At 43.2% G+C, this 26,503-nt stretch overlaps 1 protein-coding gene and 1 non-coding gene across 3 annotated transcripts in view; one reads left to right on the top strand and one right to left on the bottom strand.

Annotated features, from left to right (window-relative positions):
• Nucleotides 1–2,189: 2,189 nt before the first annotated feature.
• Nucleotides 2,190–26,503, bottom strand: part of LOC131459568 (nuclear receptor ROR-alpha A-like) — a 47,051-nt gene continuing 22,737 nt past the window's right edge. The window contains exons 1-11 of one of the 2 annotated variants that reach the window (XM_058629545.1): nt 19,389–19,417; nt 9,215–9,300; nt 8,248–8,389; nt 7,377–7,660; nt 7,110–7,296; nt 6,127–6,248; nt 5,868–6,000; nt 5,542–5,649; nt 5,325–5,435; nt 5,135–5,247; nt 2,190–4,172 (exon numbers count right to left, since the gene is read on the bottom strand). In XM_058629545.1, coding sequence (XP_058485528.1) covers nt 4,008–4,172; nt 5,135–5,247; nt 5,325–5,435; nt 5,542–5,649; nt 5,868–6,000; nt 6,127–6,248; nt 7,110–7,296; nt 7,377–7,660; nt 8,248–8,389; nt 9,215–9,300; nt 19,389–19,416 — 1,479 coding nt within the window. In that variant the 5' untranslated portion in view covers nt 19,417 and the 3' untranslated portion in view covers nt 2,190–4,007. Of the gene's footprint in view, nt 4,173–5,134; nt 5,248–5,324; nt 5,436–5,541; nt 5,650–5,867; nt 6,001–6,126; nt 6,249–7,109; nt 7,297–7,376; nt 7,661–8,247; nt 8,390–9,214; nt 9,301–19,388; nt 19,418–26,503 lie in introns of those variants that run through there. The other variant, XM_058629544.1, reaches the window with a different exon arrangement.
• Nucleotides 24,196–24,268, top strand: trnav-uac (transfer RNA valine (anticodon UAC)). Its single transcript has one exon. It is a non-coding gene; the product is annotated as a tRNA-Val (tRNA).

The following is a 26,503-nucleotide window of genomic DNA, read 5'->3' as shown; positions in this document are numbered from 1 at the left end:
TGCACTTCCATCTCTCTCTGTCCACACTCTGCCGCCAGGCTGTGTCGCCTGCCAACTGTGATTCATCCCATTAACAAACACGCCTCCCCTGTTACTCCCCCAGCCTCCCCCCTCCCCTCGTCACTCCTCATTCTGTCGTCAGTGTCGTCCTCCTGTGTGTCCTGCTAATTAGAGCCAGAGGGTCCAGTGAAGGAGTAAAGAGGTAGAAGAGGAGGAGGCACATGAGAGTGTAAATCAAAGTCTCATTGCGGGGATTGAACAGACGGATGCCACTGAGCCGTGTTGTGGCTGCTGTTACATTAGGTAACCTGAGCACAACATAAAGACATCTCTCCCTGACTCGGAGCAGCACAGCAGAGTGTTTATCGATTAGAAACGAGCACAGTCTTCTTGCTCTAAATAATAATCACTCTGATGTTTTCTACATACCAAAGTTCTCATTATGTTTCCCTTAACCCCAAATATGAAGCCCCACCGTCATCTGCAACCCACTGGACCATACCATTTCTGTCCCAATCCAAATGCCGATTGGCTTAATGAGTATTAATTAGGGTCTGTACATGTCCAGATTGTCTTCACATACAGGTGAGACAAAGGATGAAAGGATAGAATGTAAGCCCACTCCAGTGTCTGTCACTTTATCCAGATCCACACCACAATTGAATGGCTTGGTTCTTCCTTTCAAACCAAGCCACAAACACAGGTAAAGTCATTATCTCCTTGATTAAAGTGATGGTTCCTAATTTCATTGTCAACACATCATGATGAATTGAAGTGTCAACCTTGTATTGTTTATGAAATTAATAATAATAATGACAAATAATGCCATCACTTTCCTGTTTTTGTTGATTCTGTAAAATAATAAACTCTCGGGCTGCAGATACAGTGAGACTCTACTGCCATCTGCTGGAGAGAGGAACAGATTCAGAAAATGTCACCCCATTGGGGGAAACAATTGATCTTTTTTCCCACCTTCTACCTTTCTATTCTTTCTTTTCTTTACCTCTTTCCTTTCCCTCCCTTTGTTTGTTTGATTGTGTGCAGTGATTCACACATGTTACACTGAACAGTTGGTTGAAGACACATGTTTCCAAGAAAATAATCCATTAGATTTTGTTGTCCGTGCAGATTAAATGGCAGATACAGGATTATTGTTTTGTTTTATTCTTCAGTACATTTCAGATACAGCAGCTGCTTCATATCAAGTCATATTTGACCAGGTCAAACAAAGAAACTGGGAAAAGATTCTCATATATTCATAATTATAATTAAATTTGGTGTTTCTTACCAGTCAGGATAAAACATTTAAACTATAAAGGTCACACCAGTTGCTTGGCTTGCTACTGTTAGCATAGTTATCTTAGTAAGGCATCATTTATTTAGCGCGTGGTCTCATGTCGTTAAATATTGATTCGAAAAGGAAAGTGTGAAGCTTTTTTGCTCCATTTTAAACCAAATACAATGGGAAATTCTGCCTCCTGTTACTCGTGCAACCTCAGCTGCGTTTGCAAGTAAAGACATCCAAGTCGTGACTTTAGAGACATGGTTTTATTTGAATAGGGTAATGTATTGATATGGGCTATTTTGAGATCTATAGTAAACATGTAAATAAAATTCAATGGGTTTAATAATTTGGTACCTAAGAAATCTCAAATGGTGCCAAACTAGAAAACGCCTCGACGTCTCTTTACTAAAACCTCTGTAATTTGAGTCTGCTTCACTTCAGCAGCATCAGACTTTGCACAGACTTTTAAACTCCCACTGCATATTGTTAAAGGTGATATTCACTTTAAAATGCAATATTTTTTTAGGCGAGGAAAAAAAAAAACCTTAATTTATGCTGGGTTCCATCTGCATTTACTCTGATCTAATAATTTACATAGAGCTTGTAATTGCAGAGATATTGCAGAGGTTCATATCGCACGTCGACAAATTCTCAAACCCCGCCAACAATAAAGTTTAACAAGCACCACGCGCATATTAAAATATTAAAAACACACTAAAAACAAAACAAAAAAGTGCTGAACTAAATCTAAAAGAGAGCGGTGCATTTCAAATTATAAATTAGGATGCATATGGATGAATAGATAAGCAGTTTCACCCTCAGTAGCCTTCACCTGTGTAGGGAGGGAAATGTGATCATGTGACAAGGTAGTTGCGCCAATAACACAAAGGACTCAAAGTCAATCTTGTTAGAATCTGCATTGCCATGCTATATTTTCCAAACTGTACACAGTAAAGATAAAATACAACATTTACATTATTGCTTGACATTCAGTTATGGCTAAAGGTCAGTGTGCACGGTTCTCCTCACGTGTGAAGGTGATAATATATGACGGCATGGAATTTGTACAGTGAACGACAGGAAGTCTCGGTTGTAGATTAACCCAGGAAATATAGCGAAGAGTCAGATTTGAGATGATAAATCAGGTTCTGAGATCACCTCAAAGTCTGCATCTTTCTTTTTTTTCTTCAAAAATCTCCCCCCTCTTTCAACTTTAAAGCAAAACCTGTATTTAAAACAACATTAAACAGTGCTGTGTGTGGATGTTGGAGCTGTTAATTTCCCAGAGGGAACCTCCCAAAGGGATTAATAAAGTCGCCTGTCTGTCTGTCTGTCTGTCATTATGAATCTGCTGCTTTTTTGTCGTCGGATTCTGCCTTTTGGGATGAAAAGAGTCTGTCAGTAACCTAACCTGGTAAACCTAACCCCAGACCAGAGGTAAACCAGATGCCAAATCATAAAATACCACAGATTACACCAAACCTGGTGCTGATTTTACGAGGTGGCATTTCTTTTTTTTTCTCATCTAAACTGAATCCTCACCACAAAACCATCAAAATAAGCAATGAAAGTTTGAAAATCACAATTAACTTGAATCATCTTTTCCTTTGTCTTAGATTTAGGACGTAGAGTCAACAACAAGCAAACAAACGGTAACAAAATAACACAGCTGAATAGATGCAGTTTGCATTGTAACCACTAGATGGTGCTGCAGGCTAATGGTGATGGTGCAGATGGGAGGTGGACTATGAATGAAATCATAGAACATATGGAGCAGTTCTTTTATTTATCACATCCTGTAACATGTTTATCTTTCCTTTCTACCAGATTCTTCTTTCCCTCCCAGGTCAGTGTTTCTAGAAACACGATCTAAAGAGGAAAATCAACTCCGGTTCACAGTTACAACCATGTTGTTTTTGCCAAATTAATAATAAAGAGATAAGTGTCTCTGGTGTCTGTGCTTAAATCCAAGTGATTCCTCATGAAAACTTACTCCTGCGAACAAACACAGCGGATCAAAGGTCAAAAGATTAATCATAAATAGATCTGTACAACTACACCCCCCCACCCCCCCAACACACACACACACACACACACACACACACTGACCCTCAGGATTTGATATTAAAATGGTAGCAGACACATCACCATGAGACACAACTGCCCTATTCATGACTTTCACTAATTTGCTTTATGGAAACTTCATGAAAAGAAGTGACTACAAAAATGTGTCTCGATAATAACAAACCAATGTTATCCAGACAGGATTCAAACACACGCAACTTTATTTATTTAGGTTCCAGCAGAATGTGGCGTTGGCTGCTTCCAGTTCAGACCTGCGGTTGTGTCTCGCATGTAAGCGGGAATCCGTCCACGACAAGTCACTTCACAGCTGTTCTCTCAGGGGACGTGTGAACGAATATTGCGATGCCATTTAATGATCGTGATCGCGAGAGGATGCGCTGAAGTCTAGACGAAGCAGTCGTGCGGAAATGTAACTGTTAATCCTGAAAGAGCCATTAAAATATCCGAGCTGAATCCGGTTCAGCTGCGTGACGTGTGTTAATGCAGGTGGAGACAAACCACCTTGACTCCTCCCTGCGTCCAAACCCAGGGCCGTGTGACATGTCGCCATGTCTCCATCCAAGCCTCAGCTGGCTCAGCAGGCCTCTGCAGCTGATCCAACAGCTCGGTGCCGGTCAGTTCTGCGGTGAGTCGCCGCTTAGTCGTCGACCTGCAGGGTCAGTTCGAGTTCTGCACCGAAGAGCTCTTTGTAAAGAGGAGGGAAGTGTGTCTGGACAACGTCCGGGTAGACGGATCTGAACGCAGACAGTTTCTCTGTGTGTCGACTGCACAGCGAACGCAACGCTGAGACTTTACACCTGAGCTGTGGAGACGACAAAGACAGGAAGTGACACACGAGTTACAGACTCTTGAGCGTTACTGAAGGAAAGTGTTTCCACACAACGTATTTGCATTTAATCAAATTCCGACATCAAAATACAAATGAATGAAATCTGCTCTATTCATCGTCATGGTGTGATTAAAACACGGTCGGTGTAGCGGTTAGCACTGTTGCCTTTGCAGAATGAAGACCTGGGTTTGTGACCCGGTCGGGACAAGAACCTTTCAGCATGGCGTTTGCATGTTCTCCCTTGCATGTGTGCATGGGCTTTCTCCAGGTTCTCCGGTTTCCTCCCACAATCCAAAAACATGCAGATTTTCAGGATTAGGCAAATTGGACACTCTAAATTGACTGTGAGAGTGGCTGGCACCAGTCCAGCCAGGGATCGGCACTGTGACCCTCAAAAACAACGGTAGACTGTGAATGAATGAGTAGCTGGACAGTTTCTCTGACCGTGAGCTCTGTGCCATCACTACATCTTCCATCGAGACACACACACACACTGTGTGTCATCACAGTGTGTTAAAATCAGCTTTAATCACAGTCTGTTACATGTGAATCATCAGGTATATCGACCTCTGCTAAGTGCATGAATGTTTAACGTGATCCTCCATGGGAGGTTTCCAGGATTTCTCACAAGTGTGTGTCGACTTGTATTTGTTATCTTTCTTTTTAGGACCATTTCTAAAACAGCAGAACCTCAGGAAGTGGTTACGTTAAGGGCTAAGATTTGAATTGTGGTTCCTAAGAGGAATAGCTGTGCACACCTCCATGTTTTTCTGTCCTCCGTGTTTTTCACGTAAAAACCTAATATTCTTGGGGACATTTTGAAAGGCTTTTAAAGCCTGGTTTTAGAGTTAGGGTTAGATGTGTTGGTTCAGGTTAGGGTAGGTGGCTAGGGAATGCATTACGTCTATGAGGTGTGTGTGTGTGTGTGTATATACCTTGTTCAGAATGCCATCACCTCTGTGGTTCTTCTGCAGGACGTGCTGAAGAGCCAGCTGAGTTTTCTGCTGCAGCTTCTCCACCTGCAGCTTCTCCTGCAGCCACGACCGGTCTACACAGAGAGGGAGAGAGGTTTGACATGGCTGCAGATCGTTATGAGCAAACTGAAGTACGTGCAAAGCGTCGTACCTGCAGAAAGCAAAACAAATGCAGAGAAGAGAGCCAGCTCGTCCTCCGTCAGGTGCAGCGAACACATGCTCTTAGCAAAGTCAAATACAGACGTGATCAAGTCGTCACAACCTGGGAACACACACACACACACACACACACACACACACGCTGAAGTTCATTTCAAGCTGCAGGAAGTACAAATGAAATTGAACATTAACATAATCCACTCACTTACCAAGTGCTTTAAAAACGTCAGGGCCCGCAAACTTCCCATCGAAGTAAACAGTGTTGTTGTGCGAGTCGAATAAGCGACACATCCGCACAAAGACAACCTCCAGAGAGCCTGGCAGTGAAACACAAAGACACTCGCGATTAATGTCTGGGTTATAATGGTTATTTAATGACTCGCTGCTCACTATCAGATTCACTGGATGAATCAGTCATCACTAATTAAAGCACCTTTGATTTGAGTGAAATGATCTTTGACACATCGGAACAATATTTCAAAAGGGAATATTATATTTTCTGATGGAAAAACTGAGCCCTGACGGCTGCTCTCACCAGCTTTCAGCAGGACGATCTGGTCATTCTGGCAGAGATCCATGAAGCCATCGATGTGTTTGGCAAACTCCACCACGTACTGGATAGCCTCGGTGATCTTCACGGCACAGAGCTGCCACATCATTTCCCGCGGCTGCACAGAAGAGAGACGGAAGAGACGCTCAGACACCGTACAGAGAGCGGGACGTTTGCTTTCACCCGAGGAGAGAAAATACGTCTTTAATGCGACGGTGACCCTGAAGGAGAGCAGTGAACGCACCTTGCTCGTGTAGCTCTCCACCTCGTCCTGCGGGAAGTTCTGCCAGCTCATGTGCTGCAGCTCCTCCCTCAGGAACTGACATGTCTCCAGGTGAGACTTGGAGATTATCTGGCACAGGTGATCTGAGATGGGGAACATTGGGAAGTGATGGAAAAAGTAGAATTAACATGTGCGAGTCTGTATGAAGATTTGTGGCAAATTTAGAATACATTTTAGAGTTTTGTGACCTTTGACCACCAATATCAAATTCTAATCATTTCATTTGCTAATCTATGAGAACACAGTTTGAACCAAAGTTTGAAATGACTTCAGTCACGAGGTAAATTCATCTTTGACGACCAAATTCAAGTGAACATTTAAACCAAAGTTCCTTCAAGTCTTAATATATGTTCACAAGAATAGGAATGGACGTACAAACTGAAAACAACAACAACAACAACAAGGCCCCTGGTCTTTGGCTGTAACTGGCTCCTCAGTCAACGAGACAAAAACAACACGACAAAAGGTACAAAAAGCGAATAAAAATGATTCTAGTTGTGGATCAGGATTTGGGGTGCGGCGGGCAATTAACATAAATGTGTTAAAAAAATCAAAAAATCTGTAGGGAGCAAGAAAGGACGATTTCACCCCAACGAACACCCACCATGTCCCACTTGGCTCTAATTAACAGGCAGCTAATTATCACACAGAGATTTAATGAGTCTCCAACCTCCTGCTATTATTAAACCACCTCCCTCTCTCACAGTTTACCACACATACATTGAACATTAATGACTTCAATACATGTCACAAACTGTACGTGAGGAGCTTTATTGAGGGATCCTCGATCTGCAAGGTCGCCGTGAACGGATGAGAAGAATTTATCGTCTCTTTTGACACCCAAACAATCTCAGTGCGTTCACAGCTAACGATGACGAGTATTATAGAGGTGAGTAGACGCAGGTATGACTCTACATTCCTCATTACCGGCTGCTTCCTCTCACCCAGTTCGGCCATGGACACGGTGGGCGTCATGTCTCTGTTGCTGAAGGAGCAGTATGGGAGGAAACCATTGCTGGACCCGTAGTCACACAGCGGCTCCAGTTTGATGCCATTTATATCTAGTCCCGATTGGTCTGGGGACGGCTGGATGGCAAGGAGGAATGGACCTCCTCCTCCTCCAGAGTCTTCCTGTTTGTGGAAGAGGACGATCAATATTTATATATCTTAGTCAATTCATTTTAGGCTGTCGTCATGAAAGACTCACATACCTTAGAGGACACCGATCTCCCCTCGGGGGAGCTCTGCTCCATGTATGCGCCCAGCTCATCAGGAAACTCTGCGAGGCTGTTGTTGGACGACAGGCCGTGGTGAGGGGACAGAGCCTCAGCGTCTCCTGGGCTCGGGCTGCTGACACTGGGGTGGGACAGGAGGAGGGGACCCTGCTGAAGCTGCTGCTGCTGCTGCTGCTGCTGCTGCTGCTGGAGACGGTGTTTCTGAACCTCGGCATACAAACTGTCACGCTGCTTCTTGGACATGCGACCGAACTTCACCGCTGTGTTGAGAGACAGGAAGCAGGAAGACTAAGTCTGACAACATCAGACACAGATTAGACATGTAAAGTGTTGAGCCTTCTCTTTGTACTCTGCCCTCACGTCATCCAATCTTTCTACAAGATTTTGAACAGGGGGACGTTGTAGCAAATCAACGTTGTCAACAATACAAAGAGAATTAGTTGGTAAAAACTCACATTTACATAATTAGAAGCCCGTCACCGTCATGTTTGTCACTGTCACAAACACTCGACACTGCCTTGCCCTTTAGTGAATGTGTTGCTTAACAACCACGCACATGTGAAGGACGCATGTCTGATGAAAAAGTCCGTTTCACTCAGGTATTTCTTTCCTTCTTCATAAGTAAATAGACTGCATTCGACATGAACTGACCCCTGCTGTAAAGGGTTTTTTTGAGTCTACACTGCACCAGGAGAGACAGGTGTGTGCGTTCACTGCCACCAGGTGATTTTATCCACTTAAAAAAAAAAGTATGCTGATGGTCACAATGCTTTTTGTTTGTGCTGCAAAGCGCTGAGCACCAGATGTTCCTGCAGGTGGGAGCGTGTGTCTTTTGTTCGTTTCTTACCGTCTCGGGACATGCCCACAGCCAGACACTTCTGCAGACGGCAGTGCTGGCAGCGGTTGCGGCTCGTTCGGTCGATCTGACAGTTTTTCTGGCGTGGACATGAGTAGGCGGCATTACTCTGCTGACTCCTTCTGAAGAAACCCTGCGACCAGATGGAAATGGGACGTGATGTGACGTGATGTTTGAACAGCACAAACTTTATTTTCCCACATCTCAGTTACAGTCTGTGACGCCACAGTCAGGCTTGAACTTAACCTCCTAACAGCACATTTAACAGGAATCACAGTTCCGGCATATCCCGTGCCTCAATCATCCCATCAGCCTCCTTCTCTCTCCTTCTCTCTCTCTCTCTCTCCTGCGTTAGCACAGAGATGAATCTCCATCAGCTGCTCATTGGCTGTGAAATGAGCCTCCAGCTGCCACAGAAGCAGCTGGACACAGCAGCTTGTCTGGGAAGCGTCGAATTGGGATGAGGCTTCATGACTGAACATCAAACGTTTCCTCTCGCAACGTTAATGGGACTCAGACCACAGATGGACCGGAGACAGAAAAAGCAGGAACGAGAAGCTGCTAAAGTAGACTTGAGATCAAAGTGGTGACGATTATAAATAAGCCATTATTTCTATGTACATACAATAATAACACCTCACCTACAAGGGTTGGGTTTGGTCTTCTGGTACAACAGAACATTTTTCACACAACAACACACAATCTTTTATTTTAACTATTTTAAACTATTTAAAAAAAGTAATGTCACAATAAATGCCACCAATTATGAAACAAATAAACAAATGAGATTTTGAACAATACACATCATTTGAAACCAAAACACAAATATTTTCACAAAAAATGAATGTGGACAAAAGCAACTTTAACAGTATGATAGTATAACAGACAAAGGTAAAGCCTCGTCTCTGTGGAAACCTGACAGGAAGTGAGTCAATATAGAGGAGAGAGCAGGGCTTACCTTACAGCCCTCGCAGGTGATCACCCCGTAGTGAATGCCCGAAGATTTGTCTCCACAGATTTTACATGGAATGATTTCAATCTGAGCTGCGGAGAGAAAAATAACAGTGAGTCAGTGACGCACAACAACAACAACAACAACATTATAACAACCTTCAGCAGCTGCAACACGGACTATCACGTGGTCGTGTGTCTCAGGGAGACGGCTGACGTGTTTGGTATCAGCACAAAAAAAAGTGCGTTACTGAAGCGGCTGACAGACTACAGACTGTGATTTCACAGATGTCACACAGTTATAAAAGATATAAAAACACAAAAAGTACAATGTGTGTAGACTGGAAATCTTTTTTTTACGTGTGGCGAAAACTTAGCACGCATGGGGTTTGCATGTTCTCCCCGCGTGTGCGTGGGTTTTCTCCGGGTTCTCCAGTTTCCTCCCACTGTCCAAAAACATGCAGATATGGGGATTAGACAAAATTGGACCCTCTAAATTGACCGTATGTGTAAGAGTGGATTGGTTGCTTGTCTCCATGTGGCCCTGTGATGGGACTGGCGACCTGTCCAGGGTGTACCTTGCCTTTCTACCTATGTCAGCTAGGATTGGCACCAGCTATAAAGCGGTAGAAGATGAACGGATGGAAAACCCAACACATAAAACCTCTGTAGCATCATCATCATCATCACTGCCATCTGACACAGCTCCAACGGTTCCATCAGAGATCTTATTGTAGCAAATATTGATAATTCCATAATGCAAATAGTAAGGTCATGGGACTCTCTGGACTGCACCGTCACTCACTCCTTGAAGAAGCTGTGGTGTAGCCATGGTAACGGCAGGGCCACGACGAGGTACTATGGCGACGCCCCGTTGTATGTTTTGAGTGGAGGCGAATAAACCCGGTTCAACCCGACAAGAACCAGGTTCATCGCTTGTGCTTTTTAACAGCTGCAGTTCAGCAGAGACAGAACTGCAGCTGCTTGTGTTTCAGTGTGCAAACACACCCTCACTGACTGAGTGAGTGTATTTATACACACAGAGCGACAGCTCTGCTTGGAGCTGCTATATTTAGCCGAGGGAAGTTATGTAAGAGTGCAGCCCCATCAACACACACACACACACACACACACACACACACACACACAGAAAACAAGGTAGTATGGAGTCTGAGTGAAGGAATGATTGTCAAAATGCTTTTCATTTACATACAGCACATAACAATCTATTTTAATTTGTATCTTGGTTAATTAGTTTTCATTTTTTGTGTACTGTATTTTTCAATGTTCATTGTTTTTACATTTACTTTACTCTATCTACCTACTCCACTCCTTGATATGATCTTTTTCCCCCTGTCTTGTTTTTTCTATTCATACTGACATTTGATATCATTTTTGTTTATGCATTTGACTGCATCCAAGTTCGAGGACCTTTATTTCCCCCCATGGGGGGCAATTCGTTTCACAGCCAGTAGAAGACAACAAACACAACAATATTTAAAAGTCTAATCGCGGCAGGGACAAAATAAATCTTTTAGTCTGTTCGTCCTGCATCTCTGCAGCAGATATCGGGAAAGGAAGCTTCCTGAACTCTTGGTGTGCAGTGGGTGGTCTGGATCTGCCAGGATCAGTCAGCCTGTCATCAAGCACAGGTCCCAGGTATTTATACCATTTCGCAACGTCAACATTTTCACCTGACAGAACCACAGGTAAGGTGACTGTACACTGTCTTTCTCTGAAATCAATAATAATCTCTGAATAATCTCTCTCACCGAATCACGCTGCTTTAGCACGATGCAATATTTGAACCATTCGATAAGAAATCTTTGTTGACCACTGATGTTTTTGGTTGTCGTAACAAAATAACAAACTTACGGGTACTTTCAGTTGATTGTGACACTGTGGCAGGTCAGAGGGCGTCTGCTGAGGACGTGGACTTTGATGTCCCCTAAAGGAATGCGGCCACGTTTCCCCAGAACCTGAATGCATTTATACCTCTTTGGAAATAATGGAGGAAAATACCAACGTAAGTTTTCCAATGTTAGACCAAAAACTATTGTAACGATGTGTATTCTTTAAGTTCTTTATTGAGGTATACAGTAATTGTTTCATCTAAAGCCTCAGATGTCTCTGCACTTTCTTGGATGTGTTTAATCCAAAATCCTCAGTGTTTAATCTATCTTTAATCAAAGTTGCACTTCCGGTGAAAACAGATTGAGATTCTGCAGTGGCCATCGTGATTTTGACAACATTTTTTTTTTTTTGTCCATGTTGTCGTCCTCCAGCTCAGACTGACCTTTGGTGTGATGAGTCAGATGTGACAACATATCACCTTCCCTTTTCCCCTCTTGTGCTCAGCGAGTCTTTACATCAGCAAATCCAGGAGGAAATTGTTCTAATGACTCATCAGCTGTCAGAGCAGCAGCCGTCAGACGCTCGCACAGAGCTTTCATGTTTCGTCTGTCTGCGGCACAAACATTCGGCAAGTGTGTGCAACGAGGCTGCTGAGTATCAGAGGAGTGTTGGACCAGTGTATGACACTCCCTTAGAGATGTCTCCCGGCTGTCATCTCCACTTCTCCCTCAGATAAAACAGTGCTTATTCTCTTTCTTCTTCGTCAGCATGTTTTCATCAAACTAAGAGTCAAATGTGACGGTTGGCTTTTTCGCTGCGGATCCACTTCCTGCCTCTTTTTTTTTGGGGTCTTGGAAGTATCTCGGGAAATGTATTATCGCCTTCAGACCGACTAATGCTGACTCAGGTGACATCACTAGAGGACATTTACCGGGACATCTCACAGCTCCTGCTGGAGACAGAATGTTGTAGCCTATGGCTCGGGCTTGGGGGGGAAAAAATGGGTCCATAAGTGTTAGGAAAGGACACACAGGTCCAATTAGCCTGTGGTGGCTGTGTCTTGGCAAAAGTACACAACTGATGACATGTCTCTAATGTCTGCTGGTGGTGGTTATCTTGACATCGACAACTGGCAGGCTATCTTTGATGCACTGTCAAACGCATTCAAGATATATTCACCATCTAGTGCTTTTAGGCATTAATATTGAGTTATTTTGCTCACATGGTTTAGTTTAACTAAAAATAATCATGGTTAATGTTTGCAAACTTCACGTACTTAGAGGAATACTTCACCGATTTGCATTTATCTTTGTATTATGAGAATAGGGGTAGTATTTTTGAAAAATTCTGCTTCCCAACCTCCGTTCCCCGAGTCGAGAAATATCTTCATTCTTTTTTTGTTACATGGCCACCAGTGACACTTGGTCCGAGGCTTGAAACTGCAACGCCAATTCCGCACTTTTTAGACCCACTCTTAGGGGTCTAAAAATTCCCACTGTTCATGAACAAAATGTGAACAGTGCTTTGCTAAAAGTTACGCTTACAGGATCAAGTGTCACTGGTGGGCACATAACAAACAGAAGAATGAAGATATCTCTCGAGGTTGAGAAGCACAATTTTTCAAAATAGTTCAAAAATACTGTGATTGTTTTCTTCAATCAGCTTTTTCCTTAAAAGAAGAAAGACCTAATGTGCACTCTTTGGATTTTGGGTGGCTGAAGACTCATTTCCAACTACGTAAGTGTCCACAAAAACCATAATTCTGTGATTTGACTGTCCATTTACACTGTCACCATAACAAACTCAAAGTCACAGGATACAAAAACTTAATCTGTTACTGACTACAGTTAAAATAGCCTACACGAAGCGGATTATATTGGTGAAGCTTGTAAATTTGGATTTAATAATTAAGAGTAAAGTTGAGATTAAAATGTAAACATGGAGTTCACGATACAGGAGGTGTATGTACATGAGCTGCAGCGTCCTCTGCAAACGAGAGGACGAAATGTCTTCGCCGTGGGCCGAGCCATGAGATCCATCCTCTGCCTCAGACGTTGCTATCAGTCTATGTTCTTTAATCTCCTTGGCGAGCCTCCAGATAATCTCACTGTAGATGTAATAACGGCGGCCATATGGCGGCACACACGGACCGAAAACACCCTCATTCAGAGCCTGTTAACAGATGAAGTGGCAGATTGTTCCTCAGCCACAGTTGGTGGTTCAGCTCGTCACCTCTCCAGCAGGTTGCCACAGTAAACTCCAAACTGTTTACAATGCCCAAATATTCCCCACAGGCACAATATCCTCATGATCAATAGAGTAATGCTGATTTCTGTGTGTGAATACAGTCACAAATTGTTATTCCTCTGGACCAGTTGGACCACGGTGTACCCCCATCTTTTGCCCGACTATGTTGTGAGAAATAAATTCTAACCTTCAGCCAACGTTAAGTTGAACAAGCTAGGCGCCATTCGAGGTTCCCTCCCTAGATACCAAAGTGTTTAGTGTTCATTGCAGATAGCTGCACTCGACACGCTGACTCGGGAAGGAACACGTGGCAGAAATGTAGCGTGTTATGAAACACCTCCGAGAAGGTCCGCATGTTGTTTCTCAGCACACTGGAAATGGTGTCTTTACACTAAATGTGAAGCCATATTCTAACTCTATGTCACATTCCTCATGCGTCTGCTGTCACTGGATAAATCACTCATGTTACCCAGGTTAACTACAGGTTAGTGCAATAAACAGGTATTACCAATTCCTAACAGGAAGTTTGAAACCTTTGTGCGACCAAAGCAAACAACAATCTAGCTAGCACAGCAAACAACAATCTAGCTAGCACAGCAAACAACAATCTAGCTAGCACAGCAAACAACAATCTAGCTAGCACAGCAAACAACAATCTAGCTAGCACAGCAAACAACAATCCAGCTAGCACAACAAACAACAATCTAGCTAGCACAGCAAACAACAATCTAGCTAGCACAGCAAACAACAATCCAGCTAGCACAACAAACAACAATCTAGCTAGCACAGCAAACAACAATCTAGCTAGCACAGCAAACAACAATCCAGCTAGCACAACAAACAACAATCTAGCTAGCACAACAAACAACAATCAACAATATTGTATCTAGCCGGGTTCTTTGACTTTTTACTTGTTGTTGCTATCTTGTCTTCTAAGTTAAGGATGAAGTTGTTATTGTTGCTGTTTTGACGACTGAGTTTCTATTGAGCCATCACCATCCCCAGGTGTGAAGTTTCATTGACTACAGGTGTTTGGGACACATGGACGGATGTAAATTTAGTATAAATGGGCGTACGCCTTGTGCCAGTCACCCAGTGAGGGCCTGAGTTCGTTTCCTTCTCCTGTGTGGAAGCATTTTGGCGACGTTTCCCCCGGTGTGACAATTGACAGCACGAGGAGGAGGGAGTCGGGTAAGGACAGGGCAACTTCGACTCACCACAGCATTTAAACAGCCACTCAGCGAGAAGTCAGACAGGGCAAGAGCCAAAACTAAAGCTATGGGGGTGTTTATCCTTCAGTCTGTTCAGCGTCTCCTGTTAGTCTGTCTGTTTTTCTGGGACAAGAAAACCTGTTCTTTTCAGACTTGACAGAACAGACAGTTTATTTTCTCACCTAGAAGGCAAACAGTTCTTAACCCTTTTTTTTTTTAGATTTTCGCACCTAACCAAGCGGTTCCATTCTTATTTCTAGTGTGTAAAAAAAATAACCAAAACCAAAAATCGTGACCCCAAAACTGTGATATGAACCAAACTATGTTTTTTGTGAACCATTCCACCCCTATCGTTTGCTTGTTCTTGAGTATTGTATTGACTTTGCAACACAAAAATGAATTGTGCAGCATTCAGTGTGAATGCACCATGAATCTTATCCTCTTTGCAGTGAAGGAGCCGTTTGAAGCTGTGGCTGCGGCTCCGAGATCCTCCGGCCTCCACCGTCACAAACTAAAATATTACTTTTCAGAGCCTCCGATGAACACTTGAACCTCCAGTTTTCCCCGTGGAGGCAGATGCTCGTGTGCAGATACCACCGTACACTGTGTAACTGTAACAGCAGCGCGAAAGTGAAGGCTAATGAGCTGGAAGTATTTTATGAGAAGCCACCACTGTTTACACACAAACGCTACAGCTTGGGCAAAACAAGTCCCTGATGTATAAATTATCTGACACACACACACACACACACACACACACACAAAAACAGTATGTTTTTCAGAGACTGGATCAAAGGAGGAGGAGGAGGAGGAGAACGAGGGCGGCGAAGAAGTAACTGTGCCGTGAAATATGTCAAGGTTTACTGTGGAAATACAAACTCCCCACAATCCTCCCAAACTTCTGTGTCATTTCTGAAATTGAGCTCAGCTGTGATTTTAGTTTCTGCTCCTCTACTGCATTATCGACACCACGGTTCCCAGGTTATCATTTACTTTCTTTAATGAGGTCCTTTTCCAGTGTGTAAACCTTCGGAATTTATATGTATATCAGGAGCAGGGACAGCTCTACAGAGGCCACCATTTTGGAACACCATGCCCACGACGAACAAACTAAACATCTTTTGAGATTTGATGCTCACTGAAGGCGACATCGATCCTCCTACACACTTGAAAGGGAACGATGAGGTGAGCTCTGACACGCAGCTTCACCACAACAGGTTGTTAAATGTTACACAGTGTGTGTGCTGTGATGTGTGAGGCATCGACATTGGCAGGAGAACAGCAGGCATCCTGCTCTCCCCAACCCTCAGCTCTTAATCCTGGACTGACCACCCTGTCTCTTCCTGCTCGGGTCAGGACCTCCGCCCGCACCCCCCCAACCAAACTGCACCTCCTTTTGTCTGCACTTTGTTTCTATGTCATTACTTCATCACTGCCCCTGGTTTCAAGAGTGACGGCCACAAACAGAAACGTACATCGAGAGCCCGAGCAGATGTGGCGCTTATTTATTTATTTGCTTATGTAAGGTACAGGCGCTTAATGTGTGGTAGTTGTTGATGTAGACGTGATGTCACTGGCAGGACATCAAACCAACCCCTCCCCCACCCCCCCAGCCTCCAACACATACTTCCACCCCCCACCCCGCCCCATAGAGAACTGTTAGATAATCTCCAGGCTGTTGTAATCCTGAAGCATAGGCGGCTCAGTAAATGATTAATGCAATGTTTTCTCACGGAATCTGAATGAATCAGCTTAACAAATGTACACACACACACACACACACACAGGGTGTCTTTAAGACATGAAGCCATGCAGACAAATGTGTGTAAACCCACAAATATACACACACTCATGTCACTTCTTCTTCTTCTTTTTCTTCTTTGTCTTTCGTCTTCTCCCTTTAGGGGTCGCCACAGCGGATCATCGGCCTCCATCTTGCTCCATCCCTCCTGTCCTCAATATCCATGAACCTTCTCTGTGGTCTTCCCCGTTTCCTCTTGCCCGGCAGATCCATCATCAACATCCTTTGTCCAATATAGTCACTATCCATCCTCTGCACGTGACCAAACCATCTCAACTTTGCCTCTCTTACTTTATTTTCCAAACCAAATGTGCTCATTTCTAATCTGTTGCATCCTGGTCAAAGCTCAGCATCTGGGTACTGGTTTGGTACAGTCTGGTACGGTTTGGAACGGTAAAGCCCTGGGTCAGGCCTGCGTTTCGACTGAGAACAGCACCTTCACTTGGTAGGCGGGGTGTGCTCTGTGCCCGATGGCCGGTGTCAGCAAGATACATAAAGCGATGTTGTACTGACAACAAGCGACGACATTGAACGCAACACAACAGGCAACAACAGATGACATTTTTCTGCTGGTGTGTGGCCGTTTGTCTCAACACGACGTAAATATGAAAATAGACTGCGGGCGTTGAAGACGCACCGGCCTCAGGGGAGTGAGGCTTTTCTGTCGCTTAATCACCTGACTCTCATGGGTCTAGCTCCACCCATACCGCACCGTATCATTACTCTGGTACCCCAAGGGAAGGGTGCCGAAAAAATGGAAAGGTTGGGGCCGGTTATTTTGGTACTATTCCTAATGGCAATGCAAAAAAAATGCGTACTGTATCAAACTGTTCGGAAGAACACGCCATTAGACGGTGCCACTGTCGCCAACCCATACATCATAGCAGGCCTCACGACTGTCTCGCAGACCTTCCCTTTCACTTTTGCTGCTTTCCTTCTGTCACACATCACCCCCGACACTCATCTCCACCCACGCCACCCTGGCTGCACTCTCTTCTTCACTTCTCCTGTGCACTGTCCATTGCTTTGGATGGTTGACCCCAGGTATTTAAACTCATCTACTCAAACTCATCAACTGTCAAACACTCACTCATGAGAGGTTATTTTTTAACTGAGTAAAGAACAAACAGACCTATAACTCCAGTATTGTGCCCATTTTTTTTTATAGTACTTCACTAAAGTGTAAATGTGATATGTTCACATCTGACTGAAATAGGACATGTCCTCAGGCTTTACTACGAGGGTTAGTGTTACAGTGGCGATGACATGGTAGTTTCAGTAGGGACGGAAACAGAGAAATTGTTTCAGAATAAATGACTGGTTTTGCATCCGACATTTTCACATATTTCTGATGATTTCTCATTCAAGAAAGTGTGAAATTATATCTGTTTCTGTCAACTTTGGTTGTTTTAGTTGCAACCCAGAAATAAACAAAATATGTCCCACTTACATTGTCTTATTATTTTCCTAATCAATGAATCTGTCAATTATGTCTTCAATGAATCGTTTGGGCCATAAAATATAGAAACATTTTAAACTGGTATTTTCCAAATCTCAAAATGATGATGTCAAATGTCTTATTTTGTCGACAAACCAAGATGATTCAGTTCAAATTCAATAAATATCGATGTATTGTATTATCTAGGATGCTACATCAGATGGTTTCTGTGATGGCCCAACACTGGTCAGTATAAACCTTGGAGTGCAGGTGATCTAATCACTTCTGTCATATCACTTCTGCGGGGATTTTACAGACCAACCAACATTGGTTTGGCATGTTTAATAGTCAGGAGTCACATTTGAAGCGTGATGATCTGTAAAAAGTCAGTGAAAAGATGCTAATTATTTCATCACTTGAGACGGTGACGGCTTTTTAAATTGCAGTAACTCCGCAATGTAACATAAGTTCATTTAAAAAAAATTATTCTCCAAAAACGGCAATAAAACATGACAAAGGAAAAGTTGAAAAATGCTAAACTGAGTGCCAACATGTCACAGCAAAACAAACACTGTTGTAATCACAAACACACCATGGCATGAAAACATACAATTTACATTCTCTACGTATGAAGTTACTTCACAGTCCAAGTGGAGAAGCACTTTCTAGCTACTCTCTGATGCTACTGTACTCGCTTAGTGCCTTAATACAAAAGTCATCAACTTGTAATTATGACATGGAATGTCGTGTGAATGGACGGTAAGAACTAAAGAACGGGAAATGAATAAGAAAGAGGCAGAAACGAAACACTATGGATGCCAACTGCAAACAGGGGTTCAGTGATTATGACTGGTCTTCAAATGCAACAGGCAGAACATATTGTGACTCTCTGCTCAAGACAACACAACACGAGGTCAAGTGCTGCATACAGGACCTTTGGGAGATATTTACAGCTCATTATCCCACAAACCACATGTCAATTTATCCAACTCTGCTTGAGGTATTTCAGTCTAAATCACGCTGTGCGCACAGTACGGTGCATTTGCAAGGGCAATTCTCTACATGACATTTATAGGATGAGAGAGAGAGAGAGTCTCATGTCTCCAGTCTCTACAGTCAACAATCTGAGAAAATATGTGCTCAACTTAAACACCGAAACCAGCTTCATCGCCACACACAGTTACAGCACAGCGCCTGATGAGAGCAAAGGAGCCGGAGGGACGAAGAAAAAGACGCCTCTGAAAACCAGCGAGCGAGCAAACATCAACGCAGAGGAGGAGCGCATCCTCCCAGACAACAGAACATCTTTGATTGAGCTCACAGCTCACAGGGACAACTTCAGTCTGTGTGTAAGTACAAGTGCGTGGGAATAAATAAATAAAGACACACTTAAATAAACAATAAAGCACAACTATTCCTCTTAGGACAGAGACTTCAATTCATTTGCACAGCCTAAACAATAAGTTATCCCTTAACTTAACCACAAACAGTTAATACCTAACCCAAAACTAACCACATTACACATCAGAGCCCTAAACTCAGTCAGACAAAGTCAGTGTTTATGCAGGAAAGAGGTCCTAAAGAGGTCACAAAGACGAGCACACACACACACACACACACACACACTTACCTTTCATGGTGGAAATGACAAAATACATATTTGTGTGCAGTCAGTGACAGCGGCTCCTCTCTGTGTGTGTGTGTGTGTGTGTGTGTGTGTGTGTGTGTGTTCAGCAGCAGCAGCGCCCTCTCTGCTCTGACATCCTGAGCTGTTGTCTCTGCTGCACAGCATGAGAATCAACGTGACTGTGACATCATCACTATGACCCGCCCCCCTTTCCTAGCCCCCTCCCCCCGATGGACAAGTCTCTCAGCCAATGAGAGGAAGCAGCTCTGAAAACTCATTAGATTCTATGAACTGTAATTGCAGTGATATTGTAATACTTGTAGAAATGCTCAACATCACTTTGCCTTAGATTTTGAACATTTTAAAACAGTCTTAAGTAAGACTATCATTTATTATGGAGTGTATGTTGAGATAGACCGCCTCTTCTTTCCTTCACATGAATTATAAATAGTTTTAGTCACAGTTTTCCTCACTTTTTATGACTATTGTGATAGTGGAAATTCACCAGAGGCAACTTGTTGTGAGTGCTTTTCATTCATCCCGTCCCTGATGCTGACTAAAAGACAACAATGTCTACAGATCTAAAACCCTGGAGGTACTGTGAATGGAAATGTATTTGCAGAAGAAACATGACCTTAGTGACATCGACCGCTGCTGCTGCTCAGAACCCTTTGAAGTTCAATAAAACACCAAGTGAGAAGAAGAAGAAGAAGAAGAAGAAGAGGGAATATGACGGTGGTCTTGCGATTCCGAGGGCAGACCAGCTACCAAAACAGAACTGTGACATGACTCTGGAGGAAAATGGAAATAATGTCCGCAGAGGAAACAGAATACTTTGTATCAACTCTGGTTTTGTGAGCTGCACTTTAGACACTTTAGTTTTGCAGGTTATCTAGCACCATCTAGACTTTCTGAAACCAGAAGAGACCGGCAGATACCTACACCAAACACCCTCTGTCAATCACTCTGTAGCTATTCTATGTCAATTCTTATGGTCTGTCTATGGGACATTCATTTAAAAGACGTCGTGCTGTACTGAAGCTTGATCTGAAACTCGGGACTGAGACCAGAAATCCTCAGGAAAATGTTTACTGACGTAAGAAATCAATAGAGAATTAGACTGATTTTCTCGTAGACTTCACACAATGTGTTTTCAGAGATGAACTCTGGACACATTCCAGAAGAATGGATCTGGACATTATCCACACATGAAGAACACAGCAGGAGATTTTCTGGGTTCACAGCAGCATTCGAACATGTCCTGAACATTAAAACCAGAGAGTTCCTCAAAATGTGTGTTTTGAAATACAGTCTCTTACAGTACAGTAGTATTTAAAGGAGGTTGTTTAATGATTGTTAAATCCTAAAAAAGAAGTGAAACACTTTGCCTTGTTTAAAACTACAGATTTATCCAGGTTTGTCTGAATAAACCTAAATCACACAACACAAATCTATATACGTTCTATTCAGGTAGTAACATGACACATTTTGCTTGTTTATCATCAAATGAAAGAGGAAGTTTAAACCAGCAGCTTCTGTGTTTTGTGGAATCATTAATTTGTGACCAAAAGCCCGACTTCTTGTGGACATGGTAGCATTAATGTGTAAGAAAGAAGCTCATAAAGTGGTCTGTTTTTTGCACACCGACTATTCCTACCACGACTAAAATGTCGACATCACGACAAACACACCAAAACAAAGTAGCAAACCACATGGCGTGCGTTCAGCCGCCCCTCGCTGCAGTCTGCTCGACAGTTCAAAGGAACTAAGAGGATGTGAGGAGAGAGAGAGAGAGCACAGAAGCGAGTGTACAACGAGAGAAAACAAACCACAAAGAGTCACCAGAGAAGAAAGAAACACAGGACGACACAGCTGTCTCAGCACAAGTGCACGGCTGCAGAACTCTTCAAACGCTGTGTGCTGCTGACCAGGGGATCATCTCTAACATGAGTCTGAACCACAGCCGTGCACCGGCGCCAAAGACACCGCACCGCAAAGACCTCAGCAGCTACAGGCCGGTGACGCCGACATCCCACCTGATGAAGACCCTGAGGCAACTCATCCCCGCTGTTGCTACAAGCTCTGCTCTCACTCGACCACATCAATGCATGCTATATGGTCACAAAATAAAGATCTATCTCCTGTTTTTATGACCATCTCTTATCTTATTTGAACTTTTTTATGACTTTGTGTATGTTTTTGGTGAGTTTCCTGGTGGACAATTAAGTTCTATACTATTCTATTCTATTCTACTGCTTGTTTAGTTGACATTATAATACTATAAAAACATCATAACTAAGTCAGAACTTAATGCAACTGATATATATCTCCTATACCTCACCTCCCTTCTTCCTTTTCTCTCCCCCCTTTTTGTTCCCTCCCCCACCTCTCGTCCATTTTTTCGGCCGCACATCTTTGTGTGTGTGATTCTTCCAGAGATTTCTTTCTGATTTCTTCTCTCCACTCACATGAAGTGCTTACTCACTGTGTTGGGTTTCCTCTTCCCTCTATATAATATTGTAGGGTTTCTGCCTTCCTATGTAAAGTGCTTTAAAATAATGTATGTTGTAATTAGGCGCTAAACAAATACAATGTGATTTGAATTTCATATAATCCTATAATGAATTGTGTCATTATCAAAGTACTTTTACTGAATCTAGATACGAATCGACTCATTTCCCCCAGAAGGGAGAGACGCGCACCCCTAAATGGATTTAGTATGTAGTATAATAATGTTGTTTTTGTGCAGAACCTGAAGCTATAACAGTGATTTTCCAACATTAACTGAATCAACTGGAGTGCAACTTGAGCTAACAGGACACTTCACCCCTCAACCTCCCAAACAGCTTCATAAAATAAATCCCAGCTGAGCCGTGGAACATCAGTGAAAACAATTAAGCTTTGTGAAGCAGTGGCGATGAGTAAACATCAAGCCATTCATGCTTCAGGCGAGAACGACTCCTGCCAGCAGAAAGTGGAAACCGAGCAGCAGCCGCGGCTTCATTCTTCCTCTAAATTGGCAGAAAAGGGGGATGATTTACGCCTCGGGAGGCTTGACGTCTGGGGGTGGCCGTCAGACGCCGTCTATAGATTCCAAGCGGCGTGTTCTGAGTGGATTGGAAAATGCCTCCACAGCTCCCAGAGGATCTGTGTTTCTCCCTCTGATCATGTGACTGCAGGAGGATCTCACATTCATTATCTGTCCCTATCAGCTCTAATGAGGGAGAGTGGAGTGTGGCAGCGGTTCCCCCGTCACGCATTCATTCTTGTCTACACTGCACACTCTCAGCCCCAATATGTTTCACAGTGAAAACTGGCTCCAGTGTGTGGGGGGGGGGGGGAAAACCTTCAGTGCACCACAGAGACCCGAGTCTGCAACAACAACAACAACAACGACGACCACTAACCAACTGAACGTGTCTGAGCCTGAACACGGACACAGAGGGATAAGGTTAAGGTGCTTTGAGCCACAAGTTAAAGATATCATCAGGGTAATGTAATATGCCACATAAAGTCACATTCATAAAATTCCAAGGCCTTGCCGACAACTATGATGTCATCATTGAAGGAAAGGATCTTTATTGTCATTATACAACAACTGGTATTGCACAACAAAACATCAAGGTCAGATGGAGGGTTGATCAGAGCCGCTGCAACAAGGGACCAACCTGACCTGACGTAACTAACATGTTTTGATGGTGGGAGGAAACTGGAGAGCCCAGGGGAAACCCAGACCAGGAACTGAACCCAGGACCTTCTTGCTGTGAGGCAACAGTGCGAACCACTGCTCTACCATGCCAGTTCATAGCTTAAGGTTCAGGGGCATGTTGGCAGTGGGCCTCACATCATTATTCTGCAATGAGGTGTGGATTTAGCCAGTGACGCTCTACTTGCGTGTTAGTGGCGTGTTAGTGGTGACTCCGCCCACGTTCAGTAGGTACTGTTTTTGTAGCGGAAAACCAACCTAAACCATGTCGTGCTGTGGCGAGGCAACACGCAGAACCACCAGGAGTCATGAAGTACTGATGCAGGTGAGCTAACTCACAGAGTTAAATAAGAAGGTTTTACTGATTGATGAAACTTGAATCAGTTTGTACAACTCGACCCTGAAATAGTCACAATTAGATCTGCAAACTAATGATTATTTTCACTAATTAATTAATTAATTTTAATTTCAACAGATAATCAATGTCCTAAAATGTCGTGTTTTGTCCACAAACCAAATATATTGTGTTCACTGTCATAGAGAAGAAAAATCTCACATTTTTATTTTAATAAAAAAAGTAGCAATCATTTATAAACAAAACCTTTTGTTACACAAAAAAGACCAAACCTTTCCTGTAGGTTAAATGACATTTATCAAGCAGTTTAATAGTGTAGAGGTCGTCATGCCGCTTCACACACACACAGAAGGTCCTCGGTTTAATCTCAGGTGATTATTACTTCAGTATATTAAAAGAGCCGTAATCTGCTTTTGTTCTCCAACTCAACTGCAGCACCTACAACTAAGCCGCAGCGTCTTTAAATAGGCTCCCGCCTTTCGTCAATGCTTGAGCCTAAAAGACACACAGAGCAATAACCTAGCCCACAAACTCACCCACACTGCGGTGAGTTTGTCACGCTGTCCTTGACACACAAATGTCACCATTGTTGGAGTTTATTTTCCTGGTTCACAGACACATGTCATGCAGCGTAAATCACAAATGCACCAACATATTTGTCCCAAGCCGATTCCTGACAGGTTAAAACAAATATCCAGGGCGCAAGTCCATGTAGGTCATGCTCAGAATCTCAAAGTAAAGAGCCCTGTGGTTTCATGGTGTAGTGGTAATCACGTCTGCTTTACACACAGAAGGTCCTGGGTTCAAGCCCCAGTGGAACCAAAGAAAACTATCTTTGACAGTTTACCTGTTAAGGAGTCACATAGGCTTTATATATACAATACCTCAATCAGATTAAACTAAGCCGTCCGTGGTATCGCTGAGAACACCTGTGAAATGTACGCAGGCAAGCGTGGGGCCTGCAAAAAACAAATGATCCACTTGATTTCATTGATCATCAAAGGCTGACCTGGAAAAATGTATTTAATGTGGCTGCAAAAACCCTCCTCAGCGGATTCCAGGTCCAGCAGGCGTCGTCGTTTATCTGCGCTGACCTTTGCCTCTGAAAATGAATCCTGCCTGCGCACAAACACACAAGTACATGCTTCGGAGTTGGTAGATTCTAAAAACAGGCGGCGCCATCTTCCAGAATTTTACAGGGCTTTATCATGGAATCTAGGCCAGATTAGAATATTCATTAGCGCTGCCCTTTTCAACCTCAGGCTGAAGGAGGAGGGGAGGCGGCGGCTGCTGCTGCTGCTGCTGCTGCTGCTGCTGCTGCTGCTGCTCCAACACAATATCTAAGGCTGAAAATGAGGTGAATCATCAGGGCGATGTTTCACCTCATTCACCTCATTCAAGTCAAATTTGATTTGTACAGCCCCAAATTGCTACACATGTTTTCTCAAGGCGCTTAGAAGATGGAGAAAGATGCACCTGAAGCCAATGTTGATATAGAGCCTTAAAACAGACATAAAGCTCTCTCCCGTCACTTTCTTCCCTGATTGTGTCTCACCTAAGTACAGTGCACTATGCCCTAAACGTATGCACAAAGTTGCACCGGATAAGGTGCAGTGTCAGCATCAAGACTGCCGGAATAAAGAGTTCTGACTGAGAAGAACAAAATGTCTGTCATTTCTTTTCATCCAAAAAGGTTTGTGTTTAAGAGGCTGTTTCTGGACATGGTGTGGACACAGCTGTATCCATAGCAACAGTGATTTATTGACCACTATCGGGAACAAAAAAAGAGAATTTTCAACAAATACATTGTTCAGAAACAAATGACGGACTCAATCTGTGAGATTATCCAGGTTCAAACTACTTTGTGAGCAACAGTTGCTGGTGTCTTCTCCTCTCCTTCAGTCTGATTCTGCCCTGCTCCTCTGTCTCAGACACACTGACCCAGAACCTGCAGCTCTGCTGACGAGAGGCCTCATTGGTCTCATGTCACACGCACGTGTACCCGATCCTGACTCCTTTCAAAATCTAACATGGAGCATGCATGGAGGATACGTAAGGTCTGCTCGGTCACAGATGTAAGGCATGTACGCGAATGACCGCATTTAGTCTGTGCAAGGTGTTGTTGAGATAAATGGACGACGACATTTACATTACATGGACTCACGAACGTGGAAAATATGAATCAGAACAGATCTGTTTCTATGATTAGTTCTTGCATAAGGGCCATTGTGCTGTGATTTCATTTTAACCCTTTAACACCTAACACTCAAATTTGTTTTACTTATTTTAACCATAAAGGGGCCTGAAAATATTCTGTGAGTGAGTGCTTTTGCCAATTTTTCCAGAATAACTTTCAATATCTGGCAGTTACTTACAATTTACTGCATGTTAAAACACTGTTTTAAAAATAAAAACACCAGTTGTACATGAACAACCAGATTTTGCGTGTTCAATTTGAAATTTGAACAGTATCAAACGTAATTTAAAATAAAAATGTTTGAGTTTTCTGTCTCAATGTCCAGAAACAGGCCAAAAATATGGAAGGAATCTACAGCGCGAGTGAAAGTACCGTAATAACTACATGTTGGCTTTGATGTGCAACTTCTCAGCTTTCAGAAACCGTTGGACGTTTTTTTTTCGACAGCACAAACCGCCGCGTAACTACGGTGACGTCTGCGATGCACTCGGTAACTGTAAAGTGATAAAAAGACCAGTGTTCAGGATTTAGTGGCATCTACAGGTGAAAATGCGTATTGCAACCAACTGCTTTTCCTTTAGCAAACAAAAGTGGCGGTACAGCTTAGTACTTGGCTAACAAAAACTTAACCGTTCTTCATTTTCAGGTGATAAAAAAATCAATGAAATCCCATTTTAAATATCGTATTCCATGGCCTAGGTTTTGCTGCTAATCTAGCAGTGGAAATAGCCCATGAAACAATGACAGCTATAGACTCTATGCTGCTATTATAATAATACAAACAAAATCACATCTATACCAGCAGTTTATTGGCAGATATTGGTCATAAGAATTGGCAGCGAGGAGGAAAAAAGCCTGAT

The sequence above is a fragment of the Solea solea genome, chromosome 5 (genome assembly GCF_958295425.1).
Source record: "Solea solea chromosome 5, fSolSol10.1, whole genome shotgun sequence".
NCBI classification, from domain to species: domain Eukaryota; kingdom Metazoa; phylum Chordata; class Actinopteri; order Pleuronectiformes; family Soleidae; genus Solea; species Solea solea.
This window is presented reverse-complemented; position numbering and strand designations above follow the sequence as displayed.